The sequence below is a fragment of the Triticum dicoccoides genome, chromosome 5A (genome assembly GCF_002162155.2).
Source record: "Triticum dicoccoides isolate Atlit2015 ecotype Zavitan chromosome 5A, WEW_v2.0, whole genome shotgun sequence".
NCBI classification, from domain to species: Eukaryota; Viridiplantae; Streptophyta; class Magnoliopsida; order Poales; family Poaceae; genus Triticum; species Triticum dicoccoides.
Genome location: NC_041388.1, coordinates 403,317,391 through 403,339,825, shown reverse-complemented (window position 1 = coordinate 403,339,825; position 22,435 = coordinate 403,317,391). Strand labels below are relative to the sequence as shown.

At 46.2% G+C, this 22,435-nt stretch overlaps 2 protein-coding genes and 1 long non-coding RNA gene across 4 annotated transcripts; 1 reads left to right on the top strand and 2 right to left on the bottom strand.

The window, feature by feature from the left end:
- Window positions 1-915: 915 nt before the first annotated feature.
- LOC119297437 (serine carboxypeptidase 1-like) lies at window positions 916-3,009 on the bottom strand. The gene is made up of 8 exons (XM_037575229.1): window positions 2,628-3,009; window positions 2,431-2,538; window positions 2,066-2,340; window positions 1,726-1,962; window positions 1,533-1,639; window positions 1,341-1,427; window positions 1,149-1,254; window positions 916-1,068 (listed from the first exon to the last, which is right to left on the bottom strand). Exons 1-8 carry the CDS (start codon window positions 3,007-3,009, stop codon window positions 916-918), a joined length of 1,455 nt encoding a protein of 484 aa, XP_037431126.1.
- Window positions 3,010-12,130: 9,121 nt separating this feature from the next.
- Window positions 12,131-12,889, top strand: LOC119297436. Its single transcript, XR_005145654.1, has 3 exons — window positions 12,131-12,472; window positions 12,557-12,633; window positions 12,738-12,889. It is a non-coding gene; the product is annotated as an uncharacterized LOC119297436 (long non-coding RNA).
- A 7,212-nt stretch (window positions 12,890-20,101) lies between these two features.
- On the bottom strand, window positions 20,102-22,221 carry LOC119297435 (serine carboxypeptidase 1-like). Of its 2 annotated transcripts, none has more exons than XM_037575227.1 (8): window positions 21,837-22,221; window positions 21,628-21,735; window positions 21,271-21,537; window positions 20,922-21,187; window positions 20,723-20,829; window positions 20,558-20,637; window positions 20,343-20,455; window positions 20,102-20,257 (listed from the first exon to the last, which is right to left on the bottom strand). In XM_037575227.1, exons 1-8 carry the CDS (start codon window positions 22,219-22,221, stop codon window positions 20,102-20,104), a joined length of 1,482 nt encoding a protein of 493 aa, XP_037431124.1. The 2 variants fall into 2 exon arrangements, with proteins under 2 accessions (XP_037431124.1, XP_037431125.1); XM_037575228.1 differs by having other exon boundaries at window positions 21,628-21,750; window positions 21,837-21,996.
- Window positions 22,222-22,435: the final 214 nt, after the last annotated feature.

Genomic DNA, 22,435 nt, shown 5'->3' with positions numbered 1-22,435 from the left:
GGCCTAACAGGCCACGCCATAACAAAGTGTAGCCCATAGAAAAAAAATAGAAAACATCTATGACGTGAAAAAAAGTACAATGCCAACACTAAGGTCGTAGCAATGTCGTACCAAATATCACAACGCCGCCACTATTTAGAAAAATAGTGGTGGCGTTGGTTGAAAATGGCGCGTCACCAATTAAAGTTGTGGCTAACCAGTTCTCTAACTGGTGAAGGAAAATATGTTGTATTGATTTATCCTCATCACAGAAGCAACAATGTTTACTACCCTCCCAATTACGATTTGCCAAGTTATTCTTAGTAAAGACCACTTGCTTGTGTACAAGTCACATGAAGATCTTTATTTTTAAAGGTACCTTAATTTTTCAAACATGAAGCATCTTTAAAACACAAAATAAAGAAAGAAAGAAATTATGAAAATATATTGTTTAGTTTCTGTGCTAGCTCCAGACATAGCTCGGTCTTGGCTTCGCTCCTCATCACGAGCCACATGAAAATTATGATCTTAAACTTTGTTTCTTCCTTACAAAATAAATAAATACATCTGCGTGATCCTCACAAAATCATTAAAAGCTAACCACCAAACCGTAGCAGTTATCTTTATTCAAAGGGTGTGGCTAGATCACGGTCGACTAAGACTTAACCAAGTCTCAATCAAATGGCAAAACATGTAAAAGAAGAAGAAAGAAAAAGTATAAAAGACAATTTCGAACGGATCTCCGCGTGAGATCTCACGAATTTAGCAATCTCATTATTCAAAGTTGTATCATGAAGTCATTTAACAAGAAATACAAGTCCACTCAAAGGACAAGGACCATTTTCAACTCTGACCGGATACAAGTACATATCATAGTAAGATTAAGCAAATAAACCTTCCATTTTGGTGCCGTAGCAACTGTCCTGACATGACTCACTAGTCCTGTGTGTAAGGCGGGAGCATCCCTTTCAGGAAAGAAGTCAACATTATCAACGCCCTCTCAGGCTGGAAGGACGGAACAAGATGACCGGCACCTCTCACTGATAGAAACGTCAATCCTCCGGCGTACTGTTGGACATACCCTGCCACCTAACCAGTGAGTGAATTCGTCAGTTTCAGGTGACCAAAACATTGTAGTAGATGAGAAATGTTTCGATGATGGGATTCACCTCCTCCTTTGCCACCCATGGGCGCCATGGAGTGGTCACAGGAAGTCCAAGGTCTTGAATGGAGTACCTCGTCGCCGGAAGAGGGCACACGGAGTCGAAGTCACCACTGTAAAAATGTAGCAAAGTTTATTTACTACTAACAGTAAATACTTTCCAGGTGTCTGAGAATAACTGATGGTAATCTGTTACTACCTGAATATCCACACGGGAAGCTTGTTCTCGATCAAGAATTTGATGGATGGGAGCATAGTCACCGGCGCATCTTTCCACGTAAAGTTTCTGCAACCACAAATCACATGGTTAACTTCCGGACGTGTGGGTGAAAAACATTGCAAAATTCTTGACCGTTTGTGTGCTAAATCAGTGCCCAGTTCAAAGGATTACTTGCATGGCGACCACTCTGTCATCCTAGCGTGGAAAGCCTCCTGCACCGCTGGATCGTTGAGATAGGCAATGGTAGGATAATCGCTGCACGGATCATACCCAGGCAGCTGCATGCAATTTTGGAGAAACTAATTAAGAATTTCAGTTTCAATTTTGACTGCACAAGCAACTAAGAATGAATTTGTTTCCTTACGTAGCCACTGGGGTGATACGCTCCGTCGGGCGCGTCGACGCAAACGGGAGCGTAGATGTTGTACGCATCAATTTGGCCGGGGTCGAACGCGTCCCAGGCGCCGCTGCATGCTTCACCTGCAGAGTCGCAGTGCTCGGTGACGTTGGCGTAGACCTCGTCCGACATCACCCCATGTGTCCAGAAGAAGTCAATGGTGCCCTGATTGTTCCTCTTGTCGTCGAGATAAGGGTTGCCAACCTTCGACAGAAAAGAGCCCATTTAATATTCAGAAGACCTTTGGTCATTCACCATGTTTCATACGAGTATGACTATAGCAGTATAGCTTGTAAATTTCACGTACCAAGATGCCCTGAAGGTTGACTATGGTTCTGTTGTTGTACGTGTTGTGGAGTAGGATGGTGGCGGCGAGCTGTGGCGCGTAGTGGCCGGCGTAGCTCTCGCCGGAGATGTAGAAGGCGCGGGCCTTGTACTCCGGGAACCTCTCCAGCCATCTCACCAGGAAGACGTACGCGTCGTCGGCGGTTCGCTCGTCGCCACTGAGGTCGTAGTCTGAAGACGTGTTGGAGTAGGAGAATCCCACACCGGCCGGCGACTCCAGGAAGATCACGTTAGCCGCTGCCAGTATATTTCACAAGCAAATTGAGTTCTCTTATGTAATTAAAGGGGAAGTAACTATTAGTCTGTACAAGGCGCCCGTAGGTTTACCGTTGTTCCAAGCGTGCATGTTTCTGCCGAGCGTTTTGTTGTCTTCCGTTACACGGAACGGGCCCAGTTCCTGCATTGCTCCGTACCCGAGCGACGAGCACCCTGGCCCTTTATATGCAAGTGTCAGGGTTACCACTGTCATGGAGAAATTTATACATGATATGTTCAGTTACCGATTTATAGTTCTAACTTCTAACCTCCGTTGAGCCAGAGCAGGAGTGGCTTCTCTGAAGCACCGGAAGGCGACTCGACGAGGTAGTAGAAGAGGGCGCGGCCGTTCTCCTCGTCGACGGTCACGTACCCGCCGAACTGGTCGAAATCGACGCCCTCCGGCTGCCCGGGCAGCGCCGTGATCTTGTCGGCCGCCTTCAGAGAGCTCTGGTCAGAGGCAGAGCTCTCTGTGTCCAGGCTGCCAGCGCCCCTCTCGGCTATGCTACGCGGTCTAAACGTGTCGGTGCTGCTGTCAATGTCCCTCCTAGAGGAGATGAACTCTCTCAGCCTTGCCTCTTGGGATGCATTGGTGGTGTACAGTGTGGCCACGCAAATGAGAAGCAAGACATAAGAAGAGAGGCTCGTCATCGTTGATGAGATGGTCGTCTCTGAGATGCACGGAGGGTTTATATAGGCGCAGAGAAATGGGAGAGGTCGGTTTGCGGCAAGGACTTTGTATTACATACAAAAGTGCCCTGCATTGACTGTGCTGCATCAAGTTTATGATCTTGTGTCCACTCAAACCATCGGAGGAGGGTCACTCCTTGCCAACGCTTTTGATTCGGTAAAACGGCCTTGATTTGTTGAATTGACAGGGCATTGAAAGCGAAAGGAGCAACCAGTTCTTTATCCACTTCCTTGTTTTAGTCGCTGATTTGGAAGATAACCAACGGCAACTCCTCTACCTGCTGTGTGCGAATTTCTTGCACAGTAGACCACCTGCGAGAATACATTGTCAGAAAAGACCCACGGTAAGAATCATTGACAAAGCCCACACGTGAACATTTTTCTTCGTTGCTTACTTCAGCACTTCTAGAGTTCTAGTGGCATCCACTCGAGAGGGATTATACTAGTGCTGTCACACTTTCGATGAGTCTGTTTTTCTCCTTTTTTTTTCTCGGGGGAACTTACCATGAATCTAACAAAGACAAAATGACATATTTGCATTGAAAACGAACCAATGGTCAGCTTACTAATTTAATACTTCCTCTGTTCCTAAATATTTGTCTTTTTAGAGGTTTTAAATGGTGACTACATACGGAGCAAAATGAGTGAATCTACACTCTAAAATATGTCTATATACATCTGTATATGGTGACCATTTGAAATCTCTAGAAAGACAAATATTTAGGAACGAAGAGAGTAGATAATAATGGCAAGTTCACAATACAACATACCTTTAAGATGGGGATAGTATCTCGATTGCATTCTGGTCATATAGTTCACAATCTCAAAGGTATGTTGTATTGTGAACTTATCAGCTCTTCTATTAATTTATAGAGGGGGTACAACACAGGTCAACAATAACGGTGAGAAAGCACTAAACTGGTTGGCCGTTGTAAGATACTAGTCGCAATGGTCCTACTCCCTCCGTTCCGGTTTATTAAATCCCTCTTATTTTGGATTAAAGTTTGCCCATAGATTTAACTAAGTTGTGATCATTTCTTCATAAAAAATATATTAAGTTGAGATCATTAGATTAAGTAAAGACTTCTCTTGCCTCTTCCACAAGCAAGTCCCACGTTAGCTAGAGTTCCCCTGCCTCCCGCCGGCGGCTGCGTCGATCTACCTAACCTCCTGTGGCATTAGGGCTATCAGGCGCGGTGGATCCCAACTCTTGCGGGTGAAGGGCTCCAACTTTATGTCTGGGTTTTTAGCTTGTTTACTGTTTGTGTCTTGTTCAGGAAGACGAGTGAGTGGCGGCTCCCTGAGGATGCAATAAGGTTTTCCCAACCTAGGCCCAGTTTTGGCGGTGCGTCTTCATCGTTGAAGGGCATGTGGAGGTGTGTTTCGGCGGATGTCACGAGATTCGGTTGGTGTTTGTCTTCGATGAATCTGTTTAGCTTTAGTTGTTGTTATGTCTATAGATTGAGATGGTCGTCTCTGAGACGCACAGTTCATATATATAGGCTCCGAGGAATGGAAGAGGTCAGTTTGCAACAATGTCTTTTGAACTGGGCTACATTATTTTTTACAAAAGTGCTCTGCATTGATTGTTCTGCATCAAGTTTATGATCACTCCTTGCCAATGCTTTTGATTCGGTAAAACGGCCTTGATTTGTTGAGTTGACAAGGACTTGAAAGCGAAAGGGCCAGTGTTTTCAGCCGGCTCTTTATCCACTTGACCTGTTTTAAACGCTGGTCTGGAAGATTATCAACGGCAACTCCTGTACCTACTGTGTGCGAATTTTTTGCATAGACCACCTGCGTGAATTTATTGTCAAAAAAGACCCACGGCGAGAATCATTGACAAAGCCCACACATGAACATAGTACTTCTAGTGGCATCCACTCATGTGAGAGTATACTAGTGCAGCCACACTTTCTTCCAAGAGTTGATCAATAAGAAGCCCCCACCAGGTTCAAAGTGGTTGGTCACCGGTGATTTTAATCAAATCTACCATGCGCAAGACAAGAATAAAACAAATATCGACCGAAGTTGTATCGTCCGCTTCAAAAATACGCTTAATCTCTGCGAGCTCACACACATCCTTCACGCCCTCTCATCATCCTTATCGGACCACTGCCCTCTCCTCCTTTCAAATGGCAAAGGCCCGCAGAGGTCAAAACCCTTCCGCTTCGAAAACTTTTGGATCAAAATGCCCGGCTTTAAAGAGGTAGTCCAGGGAGCTTGGAACACCAATTCTGGTCACGCTGACCCATACCTCAACCTCTTTCACAAGCTAAAAGAGGCTGGCAAAAAATTAAGGAAATGGAGTAGGACAATGTTCGCGCACTCGAAGGTGCAGATTCATATGGCCCTGGAAGTTATTCTCCGCTTGGATGTGGCTCAAGATCTTCGTCCCCTAAGTGCCCGCGAGCGAGATCTTCGAAAGAGACTTAAGCAGAAAGTGGTAGGCCTTGCTGTTCTTGAGCGTGCGCGGAAAAGACAAAGCTCAAGAATCTCGAACTTGAAAGACGGTGATGCCAACACTCGGTTCTTCCACCTGCGTGTAAACCATAGACGGAGGAAGAACTTCATTCACCGTCTCAGGCACAACAACGGGTGGGTTACTTCTCACCACCACAAGAAATCCATTATACAGAGCCACTTTTCTGAGGTCACGAGACGCGGTCAGCCGCGCACCACCGACATCAACTGGGACACCGTCCCGGTGCCGGCTTGCGATCTAACTGATTTAGGGGCTGCCTTCTTGGTTGAAGAGGTGGAAAAGGTGATTTTTGATCTCCCCAGCGACAAAGCACCAGGACCCGATGGCTACTCTAGGGCCTTCTTCAAGGCGTGCTGGGAGATCATAAAGGATGATATTTTGCTTGTTGTCAACCACTTCTCCAATCTGCACTCCACGAACTTAAACTGGCTCAACTCGGCGAACATCACTCTCATCCCAAAGAAAGATGGGGCATAATGCATTTCGGATTTCCGCCCAATTAGCCTCATCCACGCCATCGCGAAGATCATTGCCAAGATGATGGCTAACCGACTGGCTCCTCACATGCATGAACTTGTCTCCAACGCCCAGAGTGCCTTCATAAAAAAGAGAAAAGAGAAGCATCCATGACAATTTTATATATGTCAGAAACTTGGCAAGAAAGTTTCATCGCAACCGCTCCCCAACGCTCTTGTTCAAACTAGACATCAAAAAGGCGTTTGACTCTGTACGTTGGGACTTCCTCATGGACCTGCTGAAACACCTTGGCTTCCCCGACAGATTTCGCGACTGGGTTTCAGCTTTGCTCTCTACCGCCACTTCGAGGGTGTTGATCAATGGAGTTCTGGGTGATTGCTACCTCTTGAGCATGCGTTGGTTTTCCCTTGAAGAGGAAAGGGTGATGTAGCAAAGTAGCATAAATATTTCCCTCAGTTTTTGAGAACCAAGGTATCAATCTAGTAGGATACTACACGCAAGTCCCTAGTACCTGCACCAACAATCAAGAACCTTACAACCAACGCGATAAAGGGGTTGTCAATCCCTTCACGACCACTTGCAAAAGTAAGATCTGATAAAGATAATAAGATAAACATTTTTGTATTTTTGTTGTATAGATTGGAAAGTAAAGATTGTAAAATAAACAATGATAAAAATAGCTAGTTGATAGAAAAATAATATGATGGAGAATAGGCCCGGGGGGCATAGGTTCCATTAGTGGCTTCTCTCAAGATAGCATATTCTACGGTTGGTGAACAAATTACTGTCGAGCAATTGATAGAAAAGCGCATAGTTATGAGAATATCTAGGCATGATCATGAACATAGGCATCACATCCGTGACAAGTAGACCGAAATGATTCTGCATCTACTACTATTACTCCACACATCGACCGCTATCCAGCATGCATCTAGAGTATTAAGTTCATAAGAACAGAGTAACGCATTAGGCAAGATGACATGATGTAGAGGGATAAACTCAAGCAATATGATATAAACCCCATCTTTTTATCCTCGATGGCAACAATACAATACGTGCCTTGCTGCCCCTGCTGTCACTGGGAAAGGACACCGCAAGATTAAACCCAAAGCTAAGCACTTCTCCCATTGCAAGAAAGATCAATCTAGTAGGCCAAACCAAACTGATAATTCAAAGAGACTTGCAAAGATATTAAATCATGCATATAAGAATTCAGAGAAGAATCAAATATTGTTCATAGATAGTCTTGATCATAAACCCACAATTCATCGGATCTCGACAAACACACCGCAAAAAGAATTACATCGAATAGATCTCCAAGAGAATCGAGGAGAACTTTGTATTGAGATCCAAAGAGAGAGAAGAAGCCATCTAGCTAATAACTATGGACCCGAAGGTCTGTGGTAAACTACTCACACATCATCGGAGAGGCTATGGTGTTGATGTAGAAGCCCTCCGTGATTGATTCCCCCTCTGACGGAGCGCCGGAAAAGGCCCCAAGATGGGATCTCACGGGTACAGAAGGTTGCGGCGGTGGAAATAGGGTTTCGTGGTGCTCCTGGATGTTTTCAGGGTATATGAGTATATATAGGCGAAAGAAGTAGGTCGGTGGAGCCACGAGGGACCCACGAGGGTGGGGGCGTGCCTACCCCCCTGGGCGCACCCTCCTACCTCATGGACGCCTCGTTGCTTCCTTGACGTCCACTCCAAGTCTCCTGGATTGCGTTTGTTCCAAAAACGATCCTCGCGAAGGTTTCATTTCGTTTGGATTCCGTTTGATATTCCTTTTTCTGCGAAACACTGAAATAGGCAAAAAACAACAATTTGCACTGGGTCTTTGGTTAATAGGTTAGTCCCAAAAATAATATAGAAGTGCATAATAAAGCCATTAAACATCCAAAACAGATAACATAATAGCATGGAACAATAAAAAAATTATAAATACGTTGGAGACGTATTAGTGATCCCCTGAAGCATGGATGTGGCCTTCGCCAGGGGGACCCATTGTCCCCTCTTCTCTTTGTCCTAGCTATCGATCCGCTCCGCCACCTCCTCTGCAAGGCCACAGTCCAAGGGCACCTACACCCTCTCTGTGGTAGATCTTCACCCGTCCGGGCCTCGCTCTACGCCGATGATGCCGCCATCTTTGTGAAGCCCATTAATGAACACGTCCAATTCCTTGCTGCTACTCTGGCCTCTTTCGGAGCGGTGTCTGGCCTTGTCACTAATTGTGCCAAAAGTTTGGTTGCTCCCATCCGATGTGACAACATCAACCTTGACGATGTTCTTCATGCTTTTCCGACAGTGCGCACCTCATTCCCGATGCGCTACCTTGGACTTCCCTTATCCGTCAAGCGCCTCAAGCGAATCCACTTCCAGTATCTTGAGAATAAAATTGGAGGCAAGCTCCCTCCCTGGCAGGGAAGACATGTGGCCTCTGCTGGCCGTGTGGTCCTTGTAAAGGTTGTCCTTACCGCTATTGCTATTTATCATCTCACGCCTCTCGACATCCTGGTGGAGTTCCTCAAGAAAATCGATAGTATTTGCCGTGCATATCTTTGGGCGGGCTCGGATAAGGTATCCGGAGGAAAATGTAAGGTTAACTAGGAGCTCGTCTGCAAGCCCAAGGACAAGGGCGGACTCGGAGTGCTTAATCTGGATAAGTTTGCTAAGGCTTTGCGGCTCCGATGGCTATGGTTCGAATGAACTGACAAGAGCAAGCCATGGATTGGCATGGGAACGCCGTGCACGGAGGATGATCGCCACTTCTTTGCGCTGCCACTATGGTCACTATTGGAAATGGACGAACTGCACAATTTTGAAACTCGTTGTGGCTCAACGGCTTACGCCCCTGTGACATCGTGCCGGACCTCTTTGCCCTCTCTTGCAAGAAGAACTCCTCGTTCCAGCAAGCCATGACCAACAATCTTTGGATCACTTATATTGATGGCACCAACGGTCTGTCCCTCGCACATATCAAGCAGTTTGCTGACCTTTGGGAAAGATTATCATCGGTGGCCCTAGTGGAAGAGGTGGAAGATTCGATTATTTGGAAGTTCACTAAGGATGGGATATATTCTGCTTCCTCGGCATACAAGGCTAAATTTGAAGGTCTGACATCCTTTGATCTTGTTCAGACCGTGTGGAGGGTGTGGGCTCCCCCGTGGTGCAAATTTTTTGCTTGACTAGTTCTTCAAAATAGGATCTGGACATGAGACCGCTTGATCCGTTGTGGCTGGCCCAACTACGGATTGTGCCCTCTTTGTAAGCATGCACATGAGTCCGCTGCTCACCTACTCTTCCAATGCCGCTTCACATTGCGCATTTGGAACGACATCCTACCGTGGCTTGGAATGCACCACATCTCTACTACTTCATGGTCGGCGAGCGCTTCGGTCAAAGGATGGTGGAACGGTAACCTTCAGATTCGTCTCGGCTCCCCCAAAGCCCTTGCCTCATTGATGATGCTCATCTCATGGGAGATTTGGTCCAAGAGAAAAGCTAGAGTCTTCCGCAACGTGGCGGTCCCTTCAGTGGTCATCATTAACAAGATCAAGCATGAGGTGTCGCTCTGGGTTTTGGCGGGTGCCAAGCACTTGGGTATTGTAATGCCGCGAGAGTAGTTTTTCTTTAGTTTGCCGCTTGCGGCTCCTGTCTAAAACCTTCTTCCTTAATCAATGAAATGGCAAGTCTTTTGCCTCGTTTAAAATAAACACTTTCTATGAGTCTGTTTTTCTCTTCTTCTTTTTTTCTTTTTGCGGGGGCACTTAGCATGAACCTAACAAAGACAAAATGACCTCACAAAAAAAAGAACAAAAACAAAATGACATATTTGCATTGAAAACGAACCAATGGTCAGCATGTACACATTTAATGGATAATGGTAAGTTCACAATACAACGTACAGTATAGTACCCTTGAGTTTTTCCTCACATATTTATTGAAGTTGATAGACTATGTGGCCAAAATGCAATCGAGATACAACAGAGGTCAATAATAACAATGAGAAAGCACTAAACATTGGCCGTTGTAAGATACTACTTGCATTGGTCCTACTCCCTCCATTCAGGTTTATTAGACCCCTCTTATTTTGGGTTAAAGTTTAACCATAGATTTAATAAAACTAAGATCATTTTTTCACAAAAAAAACAACTAAGTCTTAGATTAAGTAAAGACGCACGTTCTCTTGCCCCTTCCACAAGTGGGTCCTATGTTAGGGTTCCCTGCCCCCTGTCGGCGCCACCCTTGATCTGCCTCTTGTGGGCTAAGGGTCATGGAGACGCGGTGGATAACGGCCTTGCCGGTGGAAGGGCTCCTGCTCCGTATGTAGGCCTTTTTAAAGCTTATTTAGGGTTTGTGTCCTGTTCAGGAAGACGAGGCAGCGGTGACTCTTCGAAAATGGAATAAGTTTCTCCCCGCCTAGCCCATCCCAGCGGTGCATCTACTATCGTCGGAGAGCATGTCACGGTGTGTCTCCGACGGATCTCGCGAGATTCGGTCGGTGTTTTTCTTCGATGGATCTGTTTGGTCTGGTCGTCGTTCATCTATGTTTGTGTGTCTACAGGTTGGATTCTTTCAATTTATGCGTATCTTCATCGACGATGATTGTTGTTCTGGTGTGCTGGTTCTTTGAGGCCTGAGCACGATGACTTCCTGACTATCTACTACAACAAGGTTTGCTTCTCTCCGGTGATGGAGGGGCGATAACGGCGGCATGCCTTCGGCTCGCTCCAGTGTTTGTAGTCGTCGCTAGGTCATCTATGAACATGGATGTAATTTTTATTGCTTCTTGTGTTCTTTTGTACTGTCATGATGATTAATGAATAGGTCGAAAGTTTTTCCCCACAAAAAATAAACCTAAAAACTGTAAGTTATATGCCACAAAAATTATATCATTAAAACCTCTTTGAATAAAAATCCAACAACATACTTTTTTAACATATACTTTATATTTTGTTAGTCAAGTAAGTGATCAAAATTTAAGAAAAAGACGACAGGGCCCAATAACCCAGACGGAAGTCATATTTGTTAGCAAAGCCGACAAAGTATATTGTGCTCCTACTTGAGGACGGGATAAAAGTATGTGATTTTGGGAACCTTCTAGAAGGTTCCTGGCCGATTTTAGGAACCTTCTTGAACCATTTTTTACCCTTTTTTGTCAATTTGGTTTTTTGTGTTTCCTCTATTTTTTGTTTTTTCAAAAAATCTTAAAAAGTGTTAGTTTTTTCAAAAATGTTCAAAATTTAAGATTTTTGTATTTTAAATAAATGTTAATCGTTATTCAAAATTGTTTGAAATTTCCAAATTTTGCATTGTTAAATTGTTTTCAAAATATGTTTGGAATCTACAATACTTTTCACAATTTTTAAAAATGTTCAAGATTTTTAAAAACTAAAAATTTTAAAAAATTATTTAAAAAAATTATTCATGTTTGAAAACGAAATATCTTTTTCAACATTTGCTTTAAAAAATTGTTCACCATTCCATTTTAAAAATATTCTGATTTGCCACTACAGTTAATTGTTTACTTTTTGTGCTGCAGATTAGTCACGTACACAACCTGGGCCATCACCTCCAGACCGGGAGATTTCTTCCTACTAGTAAGCATGCACGTGCAACGCACGTCTCAAACAAAACAAGTTAACATGGTATCAGATCGCTACAAAATGTTATCATGTCACTCAAATTATATTTTTAAAAAGTGTGACATATTTCTGATCCAACCTGGGCCATCACCTCCAGACCGGGAGATTTGTTCCTACTAGTAAGCATGCACGTGCAACGCATGTCTCAAACAAAACAAGTTAACATGGTATCAGATCGCTACAAAATGTTATCATGTCACTCAAATTATATTTTTAAAAAGTGTGACATATTTCTGATCCAACACATGTATCCTAGTCTATAGTAAAAACATCTATTCTGGATCTAATTTTTATTATTATAATGTGAGGTGAATCGGACACGACCGATAAAAATAAGACAACTTCTTTTTTGGTTCGGACAAGGCCGTGATCAATCACAATCTCTCCCGTCACTACCTAGTACAGTACTCTACATAGTAGTATTAAGAAAAAAACGTCAGATTTCTAAAAAATAAACCGTCAGTCATCATCTCCACTGCCGCCTCAGATTCTTCTCTGGATAGTTCCCCACCACTCCCTCACAATCTCCTCCGTTCCCCATTCTCTCCACCATAGCCAGCGCTCCCTGGTCAGGCCGCCCCCTCCCCTTCGTCACCATCGCCGGCGCTCCCTGGTCAGGCTGCCCTCCCCTTCGTCACCAGCGCGGCCGCTCTCTCACACCCCGTAGGTCAAAGGTTGAATTTTTATCCGCCGCTGATGGTGCTGCTGGGCGAGGAGGCGCTGGATGCGCGTGCGCCGGCGCTGGATCTGCTCCGTCTGGCTCCGGCGACCTTACCCCGTGGCTCCGGGACAGGAAGGCTACCCCGACGACATACAGGTCCGCCCCCTTCTCCTTTCCTCTTGGATTTCTTCTTCTTCCCTTCCCTGAGATGAGATGTACGTTCCTGCCTCACGCACACAGCAACTGGACTCTATGCACAGCGAGGAGGATGAAGACACCCAGCCATGGATTTTTAGCAGCACTCACTCAAGGAAAAAGTGCGCCACCTCCCGCCTCCCCTCTCTATTTGATTCAATTCTACAGGAGTGTATGCGTGTTCCTCACACCTTGTTGCTCTGTTGGTGTTCGTGCTGGGCTGCAGGAGACCTCAACACGCCAATGGATGCAGCCAGCCTCCAACTCACCACGCACCTGCACCAACTTGATGTAGGGAGAGGAGGAGTGAGGCTTCTCTCACGGGATGACGCCCAGGCATGGGGCAGCAACAATCCAAGGTCAAGCCTCCCTCTACCTCTCTCTCGTTTTGATTTCATAGGTCTGGTTCCCTGATTTTTCTGCTGCTCTAGATTCACTTGCATGCTTGACTGAATCTAGTTGCTCTCATGCCCTAGTGTTCAATGAGATAGGCATTGCACTGTTTACTAATTTAATTTGCTTGCCTACAGCCACATGGTCCAGAGATAGAATTGAGATATTCAGACTAAGTTTAATGATTTGATGGTTATAATTACTGAATTTCGCTTGGTGCTATCACTGTCGACCTCTAGTGCTGAATCAGTTGTACACTGTACTGCTTACCAATTTAATTTGCTTGCTTGCCGCCACATGGTCCAGAGATAGAAATTCAGATATATTGAGACTAAAGTTTAATGATGTGCTGGTCATAATTGGTTCAGTGACTAAATCTGTCCCCAAACTATCAAAATTGTATGTCAAAGCTAAAAAACTATCAAAACTTTGCTTTCAAGATGAGCCTAAATTCAGTAAGATGTGTGCGCAGCTTGCTTTCAAGAATGTTAAACTACTCCATGCTTATTTAAACTAATTCCTCCTACAGATTGCTGTCAAAATAAGCCTAAATTCAGAGTCTTCGGAAGTCAATTACTTTGAGCCTTTGAGTTAGGAGGTATACCAGTCTCTTTGTAGTTTGCTCTTAATAAACTCTTCCCTTGGCCATGATGAGATGTTTAAGTCTTTCCACTTATCAGTTTTTAGTTCCACTTGAAGCGATGCATATTCGAATACATTTTCTAGTCCTTTGAGCTGTTGAATGAATAAATGAAAAAGTATTAGCATCACAATCGAACAATAACAGAAATCGTGTTATCAAAAGATGGTGTAGTGGGACTAATGACTAACCATAGCGGTGAGGTCTTTGCGGCTCATTCCTGGGCCTAGCGAGTCGAGCACCTGGATGCATCGCTGCCCGGCATTTATAACTGCTAGGTACCAATGGAAGTGTTCAATGTTAACTGGAATGTATATCTGAAAATAGGGTTTTTGTTAGTTTAGGTCCCATCTATACAAACATTTATATGGAACTGAGACTCACCATATCATGTTCCAAATAAGTTATAGCCAATTCAATTGGGGCATAGATAATGAAATTTGATCATCATTACCTTGTGATACAGCTAGCTGTGCCGGTGTTCCGTTATGTAGGCCATCTATTTCCTCACTGGTATTTTTTTTCTTTTGTAGGCTTCATGCCTTCTCTTATTAATCTCATCTTTATTTTTTGCATACCGCTCTCTATCCCTCTGCCTTTTTAGTTCCTTTGGGTCTGCAAATCATGAAACAGTTCAGCAGTTGTAATACTGTATCGAACTTGAGTGACTGGGTTATGATCAATACATGATGTTTGGTTGTTGCTTATATCCTGGAAGGGGGTGCGCGTCCTGACTGGGTTATGATCAATACCTGATATTTGGTTGTTGCTTATATCCTGGAAGGGGGTCCGCGTCCTGCTGGGAGTGGGGGTCCTGTTGGGAGTGGTAGGGCCCATACGAATACGAACTCCTGTAAAAACATGTGAGATCATTATATTTAATGGAGCGCAAGACCATCATTTAGAATATGGAACCAACAACCTCGAAATGTAATGCTGTACTTTATAATAGATTCAATCGCAATTGTCGCTGTCAAGAGGCCTCATGCATAGGGTGTATTTTCTTATGGTCATATGATTTTGAGGGGACATCTTTGTAATAGATTCAATCGCGATTGTCGCTTTCGATCAAGAGGCCTCATGCATAGAGTGTATTTCTTATGGTCATATGATTTTGACAGAACATTGTGGCAAACTACAAAGATTTGTTTCAGTCATAGGTTAGGTCAGTGGTATCAAATTTTCAGTACCATGGGGATCTGCTGAGGATCCGTGGTATGATTTCACTTGCTCATGCACTTTATGATTGGTTTTCATAACATATGCTCACGACATATGGTTCATCTCTTGCATCGATTACATGGACAATCATAGATCCTAGTATGTGGATTAACCATGGTTTCACTATTTATGTAGAACTATGCAGAACAGAAACAGGAGCAATGAACGGATGTCATTGTTAACATCTTCACATGCGTGCAAAGGTGCATGCCGAGGAGTTTGCCGCCGCCGATGCGCAGTCCGGAGACAGTCGCGTCAGTGTGGGCGACGGCGTCTGAAAGATGCGTGCAAAGGTGCATGCCGAGGAGTTTGCCGCCGCCGATGCGCAGTCCGGAGACAGTCGCGTCAGTGTGGGCGACGGCGTCTGAAAGATTGAAGAGAAAGCATGCACCTGTGTTGGCGAGGAGGCTGTCGTCGTGGATGTCGCGGGCGTCGTCGGCGTCGTCTGGCGTCGTTGGTGCGGGCGTCCTCGGCGCGGGCGTTTCGGTGGAGGGCAACTCTGAAGAGCGGCAGGAGGATTGGTCGCCGCTAATTTTGGGGCGGATGTGGCTGTTTCGGTGTGTTTTTTTCTTTTCTTTTTGTTGGCGTTGGCTCAAGGACGGCAGAGTTTCGTCCGCCCACCTAAATTGCTTATCGTACAACGTCAGGGGTACTTTTCTGTATTGACGGTTAGATCCCATTGAGTAGGCTTATCTTGACCCTCCAATTGATGTGTTTTCTTCTGTGTACAGTAAGCGGGGTGCATTTAGGGGAGTTAACGTTTGCTTATTTTATAGTAGTAGAGATTATCAACCGTAAATGGACCATAGAATGGCATAAATCTAGAATAAACCTAATGTTAGTTCCTCCGAAATCACTAATTGAGGAGTACTTTGTCTCAAAAAAAACTAATTGAGGAATACTCATTGCAAAGATTACTCCTACCTTCCCTAGGTTGCGACAAGTGGCGCGCTATATATGCGTCACTTGTCGCAACCAGGGAGTTTTTTCTTTTTTTTTTGATCCGTTTATTCAAAACATTTTCACCGTTGGATTTCTCGGGTCGAGATCTTCAAAACTAGATCTCATATTGATACGTTTTGACGGAAAAAAAATCAGGAAAAAAACTGGACGAAAAAATCAAACTGGGAACATGGATTTTTTCCCTTTCCGAAAGAGTACGCCCTGCCTCCCGCGGAATCTCAACTGTGCCTCTCACGGAACCAAAACCGTACCCTCGCGGAAGTAAAAAAAAGCGAAAACACATTTTTTTTGTGTCCGAGGAGCATGGTCGTACCTCTCGCGAAAGCACAACCGTGCCTCTCGCGAAAGCACAACCGTGCCTCTCGCGGAAGGAAAAGAAAAGGAAACGTGTTTTCCCATTTTCGAGAGGCACGGCCGTGCCTCTCGCAGAAGCAAAACCATGCCTCTCGCGGAAGAAAAAAAAGCAGAAAACGCGTTTTTTGTCCTTTTTCAAGAGGCACGGCCGTGACTCTCGCAAAAGCAAAACCGTGTCTCTCGCGGAAGCAAAACCGTGACTCTGGCAGAAGAAGAAAAACACAATTTTTCGATCCAAAAGCTAAGGAAGACCGAAACGTAAAAAAACCCCAAAAAAACCGTTTAAAAAGCAGAAAATGCATGCGAAAATGAAAATTCGGAGGGAGCGTCCACAGTGCGACACGTGGCGGGCGGCTGAGAGTGCGCCAAGTGACGCTGATCATCGTGAGGCTCCCGAAGGAGCACTCGTCAACTAGTTGCTCCCTGGTTCCTCCCGCGCCCCGCGCCCGCCAAGCCCATTTGCCCCTTCTAAGATGTGGCCCAAGCTCCGCCACTGTTTATTGGTAGCACCACTTACCAGTCAAAATCACTAATTGAAGAGTACTCCTTCCAAAGATCACTCACACCTCCCTGTTGTGAAAAGTGGCGCAACGCACCACTTGTCGCAAACTGGTAGTTTTTTCCTTTTTTTCGTAGATATGTTTATTCAAAATGTATTATCTCTTAAACCGTGCATCCAAATCTTTCACCGTTCAATTCTTCACGTCGAGATCTTCAAAATTAAATCCCATGTGGATAGGTTTTCACGGTTTTATTTTTACGGGAAAAACCAGACGATAAAACCGAACCGGAAGCATGTTTTTCCCCCTTTCCGTAAGCCATTTTTGAGAGGCACGCTCACTGAAGAAAAAAATGTAAACTCATTTTTTTTTGTTTTTGAGAGGCGCGGTCGTGTCTCTCGCGGAACAAAAAATACTCCTCCCACGAAAGGGAAGAAAGGAGAAAGTGCGTTTTTTTTTCCTTTTCCGAGAGGCACGGCCGTGCCTCGCACGGAAGCAAAACTGTGCCTCTCGCGAAAGCAAAATCGTGCCTTTCGTGAAAGAGAAAAAGAGAGGAGAAAACGCGTTTTTTCTTTTGTTTTCGAGAGGCAAGCTCTCACGGAAGCAAAACCGTGCCTCTCACGGAAGAAAAAAGAAGTGAAATCGCGTTGCCACTCGCGGAAGCAAAACCATGCCTCTCGTGAAAGCAATACCGCGCCTCTTAAAGAAGCAAAAAAGAAAAGAAAACGCGTTTTATCTGCACAATTTTTTTTGTCGAAAAGCTAAGAAAGACCGTTGAAAAATCAAAAAATTAGAAAAAACCGGAAAAACCCATCTAAAAAGTCGAAAATGTGTGCGAAAAGAAAACTCCGGAAAGAGTGCCCAGAACGCGACACATGGCAGCGGCTAAGAGCGCGCCAAGTCAACCCACGCAAATGATCGTTATGAGGCTTCCGAAGAAGCGTTCGTCAACTAGTTGCTTCCCTTACCAGTGATGAGTGAACGCTGTTACAGCACCTGTGTAGCGAGTCGGGCTCCAAGTGTGCGTCGCAAGCCTATTTGACGCAAAAGCACATCAAATAGGAGGTCTCCATGGATACAAAAATAAACATGCAGCTTCTTAACTGGGGCACAATGAAGCTAGCAACCAATAGTTGAGGAATACACAATCCGCAATCCAGAAGTAAGAAAAAACAAAGGGTCCATGAATAGGCGTACATAAACGAGGCCCCTAACTAGAGCAAGGTGTTCTTTTTTTCTCCAGAAAAAACTGAGATCTCCTAATTGGTGCCAATTAGGATAATTGGCGCTCATGCACCGTTAACTAGTGAATCTGCAATCGTTGACCACGAGAGTTGGCTGTTGCATTTTTCAAAAGAGAAAAAATCACAAAAATGAAAACAATTAGAAAATTTGAAATAAAATCGAACAAATTTGAAAAGTTCATGAATTTTTGTAAAATGCTCATGGCATTTGGGATGTTTTTTTTTTTGAGAAAAGTTCAAGACTTAGAAAAATTTCAAAGTGAATAAATCGCAAATTTGGAAAATAAATTCACAAAAAAATATATTTCTTAATTAAAAACTTCAGGAAATTTGGGGGGGGGATAAGAATTTGAGAATAAAATGTTCACAAAAAATAAAAAATCCAAATTTGAAAAAAAATCGGAATTTGATAATTGCAAAAAGAAAAAGGAAAGAAAAGAAAGAGAAAACGGTGAAAAAACCCTAGGCGGGCCAGCATGACTTTGCACCCGCCACTGGTAAGTGACCAGATTACCAATGGCGGAGACAAATGCCTTCGCCCCACTGGTGAGGTACCACATATAAACAGTTCCTCGGTGGTGTTAGTCTTTTTGTTGTATTGCCCACATATCAATCCAAGAAAAAAATACTATTATCGCCATCCTAAATTATTTGTCTTAGATTTATCTAGATACAGATATATGGACAAGTAATTCGGGACATAGGAAGTACAATAATATGAGGGTATGTCCATCCAAGACGGAGACTACATAAGCCGTCTTCTGATCTTACACTTTTGTTTATTGTAATTAGTAGAGATTTATTTCTCCTTATAGAATAAAACCTCTGCGGGCTCTTCGCAAAGTCATAAATTTACAAGGTACACCAGTTTTTGTCTATTAGAAATACGAGAAGTGCAATTGTAACCACTCCGAAAAAGGGTCCCCCGCTTTGTATTCCAAAACAACCAATTGATATATCCAAGGATAGATGCTGGGGCGGAAGCATCACAATCACACCCAAAAGAAACAAAAGAGAAACAACAAGAGAAAAGAATGCCGACAACGGCGGATCGATGGAAACGAAGAAGCTTCACGACCATTGCGCCCACCAAAGATCTCCCACCAAGCTCCAAGGCTCCGAAGCACCGGTACCAATCAGCACCTCCAAGAAGGACCGCGACGATGATGACGCTGCTGCCAAGGGTTTTCCCCGGTACACGACGAGGCAAGAGGAAGGGTCGCCCCCGACGCCCTCCGGGAAGGTCCGGCGGCACCCACCGGCGTCGCCGCGTCGGTGTCGGACAGGCCGACAGGGGTTTCCCCCGATCCCAACCTTCACCTCGGGTGCTCCAGAGCCTGCCACCAAACCGATCACCATCTTGCGCCACCATGGTTAAGAAGCCTCCACGCCGTCTCACCACGGCACCACGAAGTGAGGTCTGCACAACAAGGGATAGGAGCTGGGACTAGGGGCCGCAGCACCGTCGGCACGCGGGAGGGCACAACCTTCACCGTCAACGACGGTAGCCGACCGGACACAATAGCAGGAGCATACCAGGCCCGTGGGCCCATAGGCCCGGTCGGGAACTCCATGCCTGTAAAGCTCCCGCCATCGCGCTGTAGCAGGCACGCCGTCGGCATCGCCGCCCCCCGTCCGAGCTGCTCCTCCTCCTCACCACGCAGACGACGACGAAGCCACGCCGGGGACCGGCCCGCTAGGACCCAGATGGGGCCGGGAGGGCCCAGATCTGGGCTGGGGACGCGCCGCCGGCCACCGCACGCCACCACGCCGCCCTGCTGGCAAGCGCAGCACCGCCACCGCGCCTACCGCCGCCGGGTCGCCGGGCCGCCGCCCAGCCGAGCATCACCGCCGCCGTCACCAGCCACGGGAAGGAGACGAATGCGTGGGTACAGAAGGGCCCGCCGCCACCGGGGCACCCGCCGGCGACGGCGGGGGAGATCTCATGGGGGTGGGGGCCGAGGGAAGGGGAGGGGCGCGCCGCCCCGGCCACCTCCCGAGGAGGCGGCGCAGGGGCGGGAACGGGAGGGGGAGGGGGAAGAGGGGGGCGACCGGGGTTGCACTCGCAGAGTACATCATAAATCATCCAAAAAGAAATCCATGTGTCCACTCAAAAGGGACATGGACCTTTTTCAACTCTAACCAGATACAAGTACATAGTATTATACCAAAATTAAGCAAATAAATCTCTCACAGGAAAATATTAATTAGCTCATAGCAAGTGGCGACTCCATTTTCATGCCGTAGCAAACTAGCAATTGTCTTGGCATATGACTCACTGCTCTTGTGTGTAAGGTGGGAGCATCCCATTCAGGAAGGAGCTCAACATCACCAATGCCCTCTCTGGCTGGAAGGATGGAACCAGATGGCCAGCTCCTCTCACAGATAGGAACGTGAATCCCCCGGCGTATTGCTGGACATAGCCTCCCACCTGCGAGTGCAACCAGCGAAGCCATGAGTTTCAGGGTGACCAGCCATGCATTCAGATGAGTAGTGTTTTTTATTATGGGATTTACCTCCTCCTTTGCTGTCCATGGACGCCATGGAGTGGTCACAGGGAGACCAAGGTCTTGGATGGAGTACCTCGTCGCCGGTAGCGAGCACACGGAATCAAAATCACCACTGTAGAATGTAGGGAAGTTCATTGGGTGGTGAATTTTGAAAGGTATATAGATGAATAACGCAAAAGGTAAAATGTACTTTTACAGCGGTCGTGATCTGTTACCTGAAATCCAAACCGGAAGCTTGCTTTCGATCAGCCATTTCACGGTTGGCAGCATGGACATTGGCGCATCTTTCCAGTGCAGGTTTCTGCATGCGCAAAATCACATGAGTTCCGTACGTGTTGGGTGAAAATGGCAAGTGTACATATTAGCTGCAAGTTGAAGGATCTCACTTGCAGGGTGACCACTTCGTCGTTCTAGCGTGGAAAGCGCTCTGCACCGCCGGATCATTGAGATACGCCCAGGTAGGGTAAACACTGCACGGATCATACCCAGGCAGCTGCATGCATGCATGTCGTTTTAGCTAGCCATTCAGAACATTGTCATCATGTCATGCCCGGAAAAGTAATTGAAAATGAATTGTCGCCTTACGTAGCCGCTGGGGTAACGTGCTCCGTTGGGCGCGTGGATGCAAACCGGAGCGTATATGTCGTAGTAGTCGATCTGACCTCCGTCGAACGCGTCCCAGGCGCCACTGCACGCCGTGCCGGCGACATTCCCGTCCCACTTTCCGAAGTCGCAGTTCTTGGTGACATTGGCGTACACCTCGTCGGATATCACCTCATGGGTCCAGACGAAGTCGATGGCCCCCTGGATGTTCCTCTTCTCGTCCAGATACGGGTTCCCGACCTTCAATCAAGAGAAAGAAGGGTGGCAAGTGATGCTAAAACTGATTGGGGAGGGCCAAATGTGTGTAACTGTAAATTTCACGTACCATTGCCTTGTAGGTTTACTATGGTTCTGTTGTTGTATGTGTTGTGGAGCAGGATGGTGGCGGCGAGCTCTGGCACATAGTGGCCGGCGAAGCTCTCGCCAGAGATGTAAAAGGCGCGGTCCTTGTACTCCGGGAACCTCTCCAGCCATTTCACCAGGAAGACGTACGCGTCGTCGGCGGTTCTCTCGTCTCCGCTTAGGTCATAGTCCGAAGACGTGTTCGAGTAGGAGAACCCGACGCCAGCGGGCGACTCGAGGAAGATCACGTTAGCCACTGCCATTATTTTTCACAAGCAAAATAAGTTCAGGTCTGTAATTAAGCAGGTCCAAGTGGGGAGGGATTAGAGTTGCCATGGGTACTTACCGTTGTTCCAGGCGTTGATGTTTCTGCTGAGCGTTTTGTTGTCTTCGGCTACGCGGAAGGGGCCGAGCTCCTGCATCGCTCCAAAGCCGAGGGAAGAGCATCCTGGCCCTGTGGATGCGTACATATATCTAGCGTGATCAACCAACAGTATCTATAAATTAACGTGCACCTTACAGCTATGCCGTTGCCAATTAATGCCATGCTCTAACCTCCGTTGAGCCACAGGACGAGCGGCTTCTCGGAAGCACCGGAGGGCGATTCGACGAGGTAGTAGAAGAGCGCGCGGCCGTTCTCCTCGTCGACGGTCACGTACCCGCCGTACTGGTCGAAGTCAACGCCCTCCGGCTGCCCGGGCAGCGCCGTGATCTTGTCGGCGGCCTTCATGGAGCTCTGGTCGGAGACAGAGCTCCCTGCGCTCAGGCTGCCGGCAACCCTGTCCGCTATGTTACGCACCCTAAACGTGTCGGTGCTGCTAACACTGCCTCTTCTGGACGAGGTGAACTCTCTCAGCCGCGCCTCCTGCGAGGCACTGGCGTGCAGTGGCAGTGCCGCCACAGAAACGAGGAGCAAGAAGTACAATGAGAGGCTCTTCATCTCTGATGAGAATGATGAGATGGTCGTCTCTAAGATGAGAAATGCCACAGTCGGCATGCATGGTTTATATAGGCGTCGTAGCAGGTAGGAGAAACATGGCAGCTTCGTTTGCATTGCAACAAGGAGCTTTGGATTCATCCCTGTGTTTGTTTCGGGTAAGAACAGTGCAACAAGGCTTGCAGGATTGCAACAAGGTTTGGATTCATCCTTATGT

Bases quoted from the DNA above. Each gene is read 5' to 3' on its own strand.
- LOC119297435 (XM_037575227.1), bottom strand. From the start codon at position 22,221: ATGAAGAGCCTCTCATTGTACTTCTTGCTCCTCGTTTCTGTGGCGGCA. The intron at 21,736-21,836 runs GTTAGAGCATGG...ACGCATCCACAG, and splicing joins CGTCCTGTGGCTCAACGGAG to GGCCAGGATGCTCTTCCCTC. The intron at 21,188-21,270 runs GCAATGGTACGT...CTTCTTTCTCTT, and splicing joins AACCATAGTAAACCTACAAG to GATTGAAGGTCGGGAACCCG.
- LOC119297437 (XM_037575229.1), bottom strand. From the start codon at position 3,009: ATGACGAGCCTCTCTTCTTATGTCTTGCTTCTCATTTGCGTGGCCACA. The intron at 1,428-1,532 runs GTAATCCTTTGA...TTGTGGTTGCAG, and splicing joins ACAGAGTGGTCGCCATGCAA to AAACTTTACGTGGAAAGATG. The intron at 1,255-1,340 runs GTAGTAACAGAT...ACATTTTTACAG, and splicing joins CTTCCCGTGTGGATATTCAG to TGGTGACTTCGACTCCGTGT.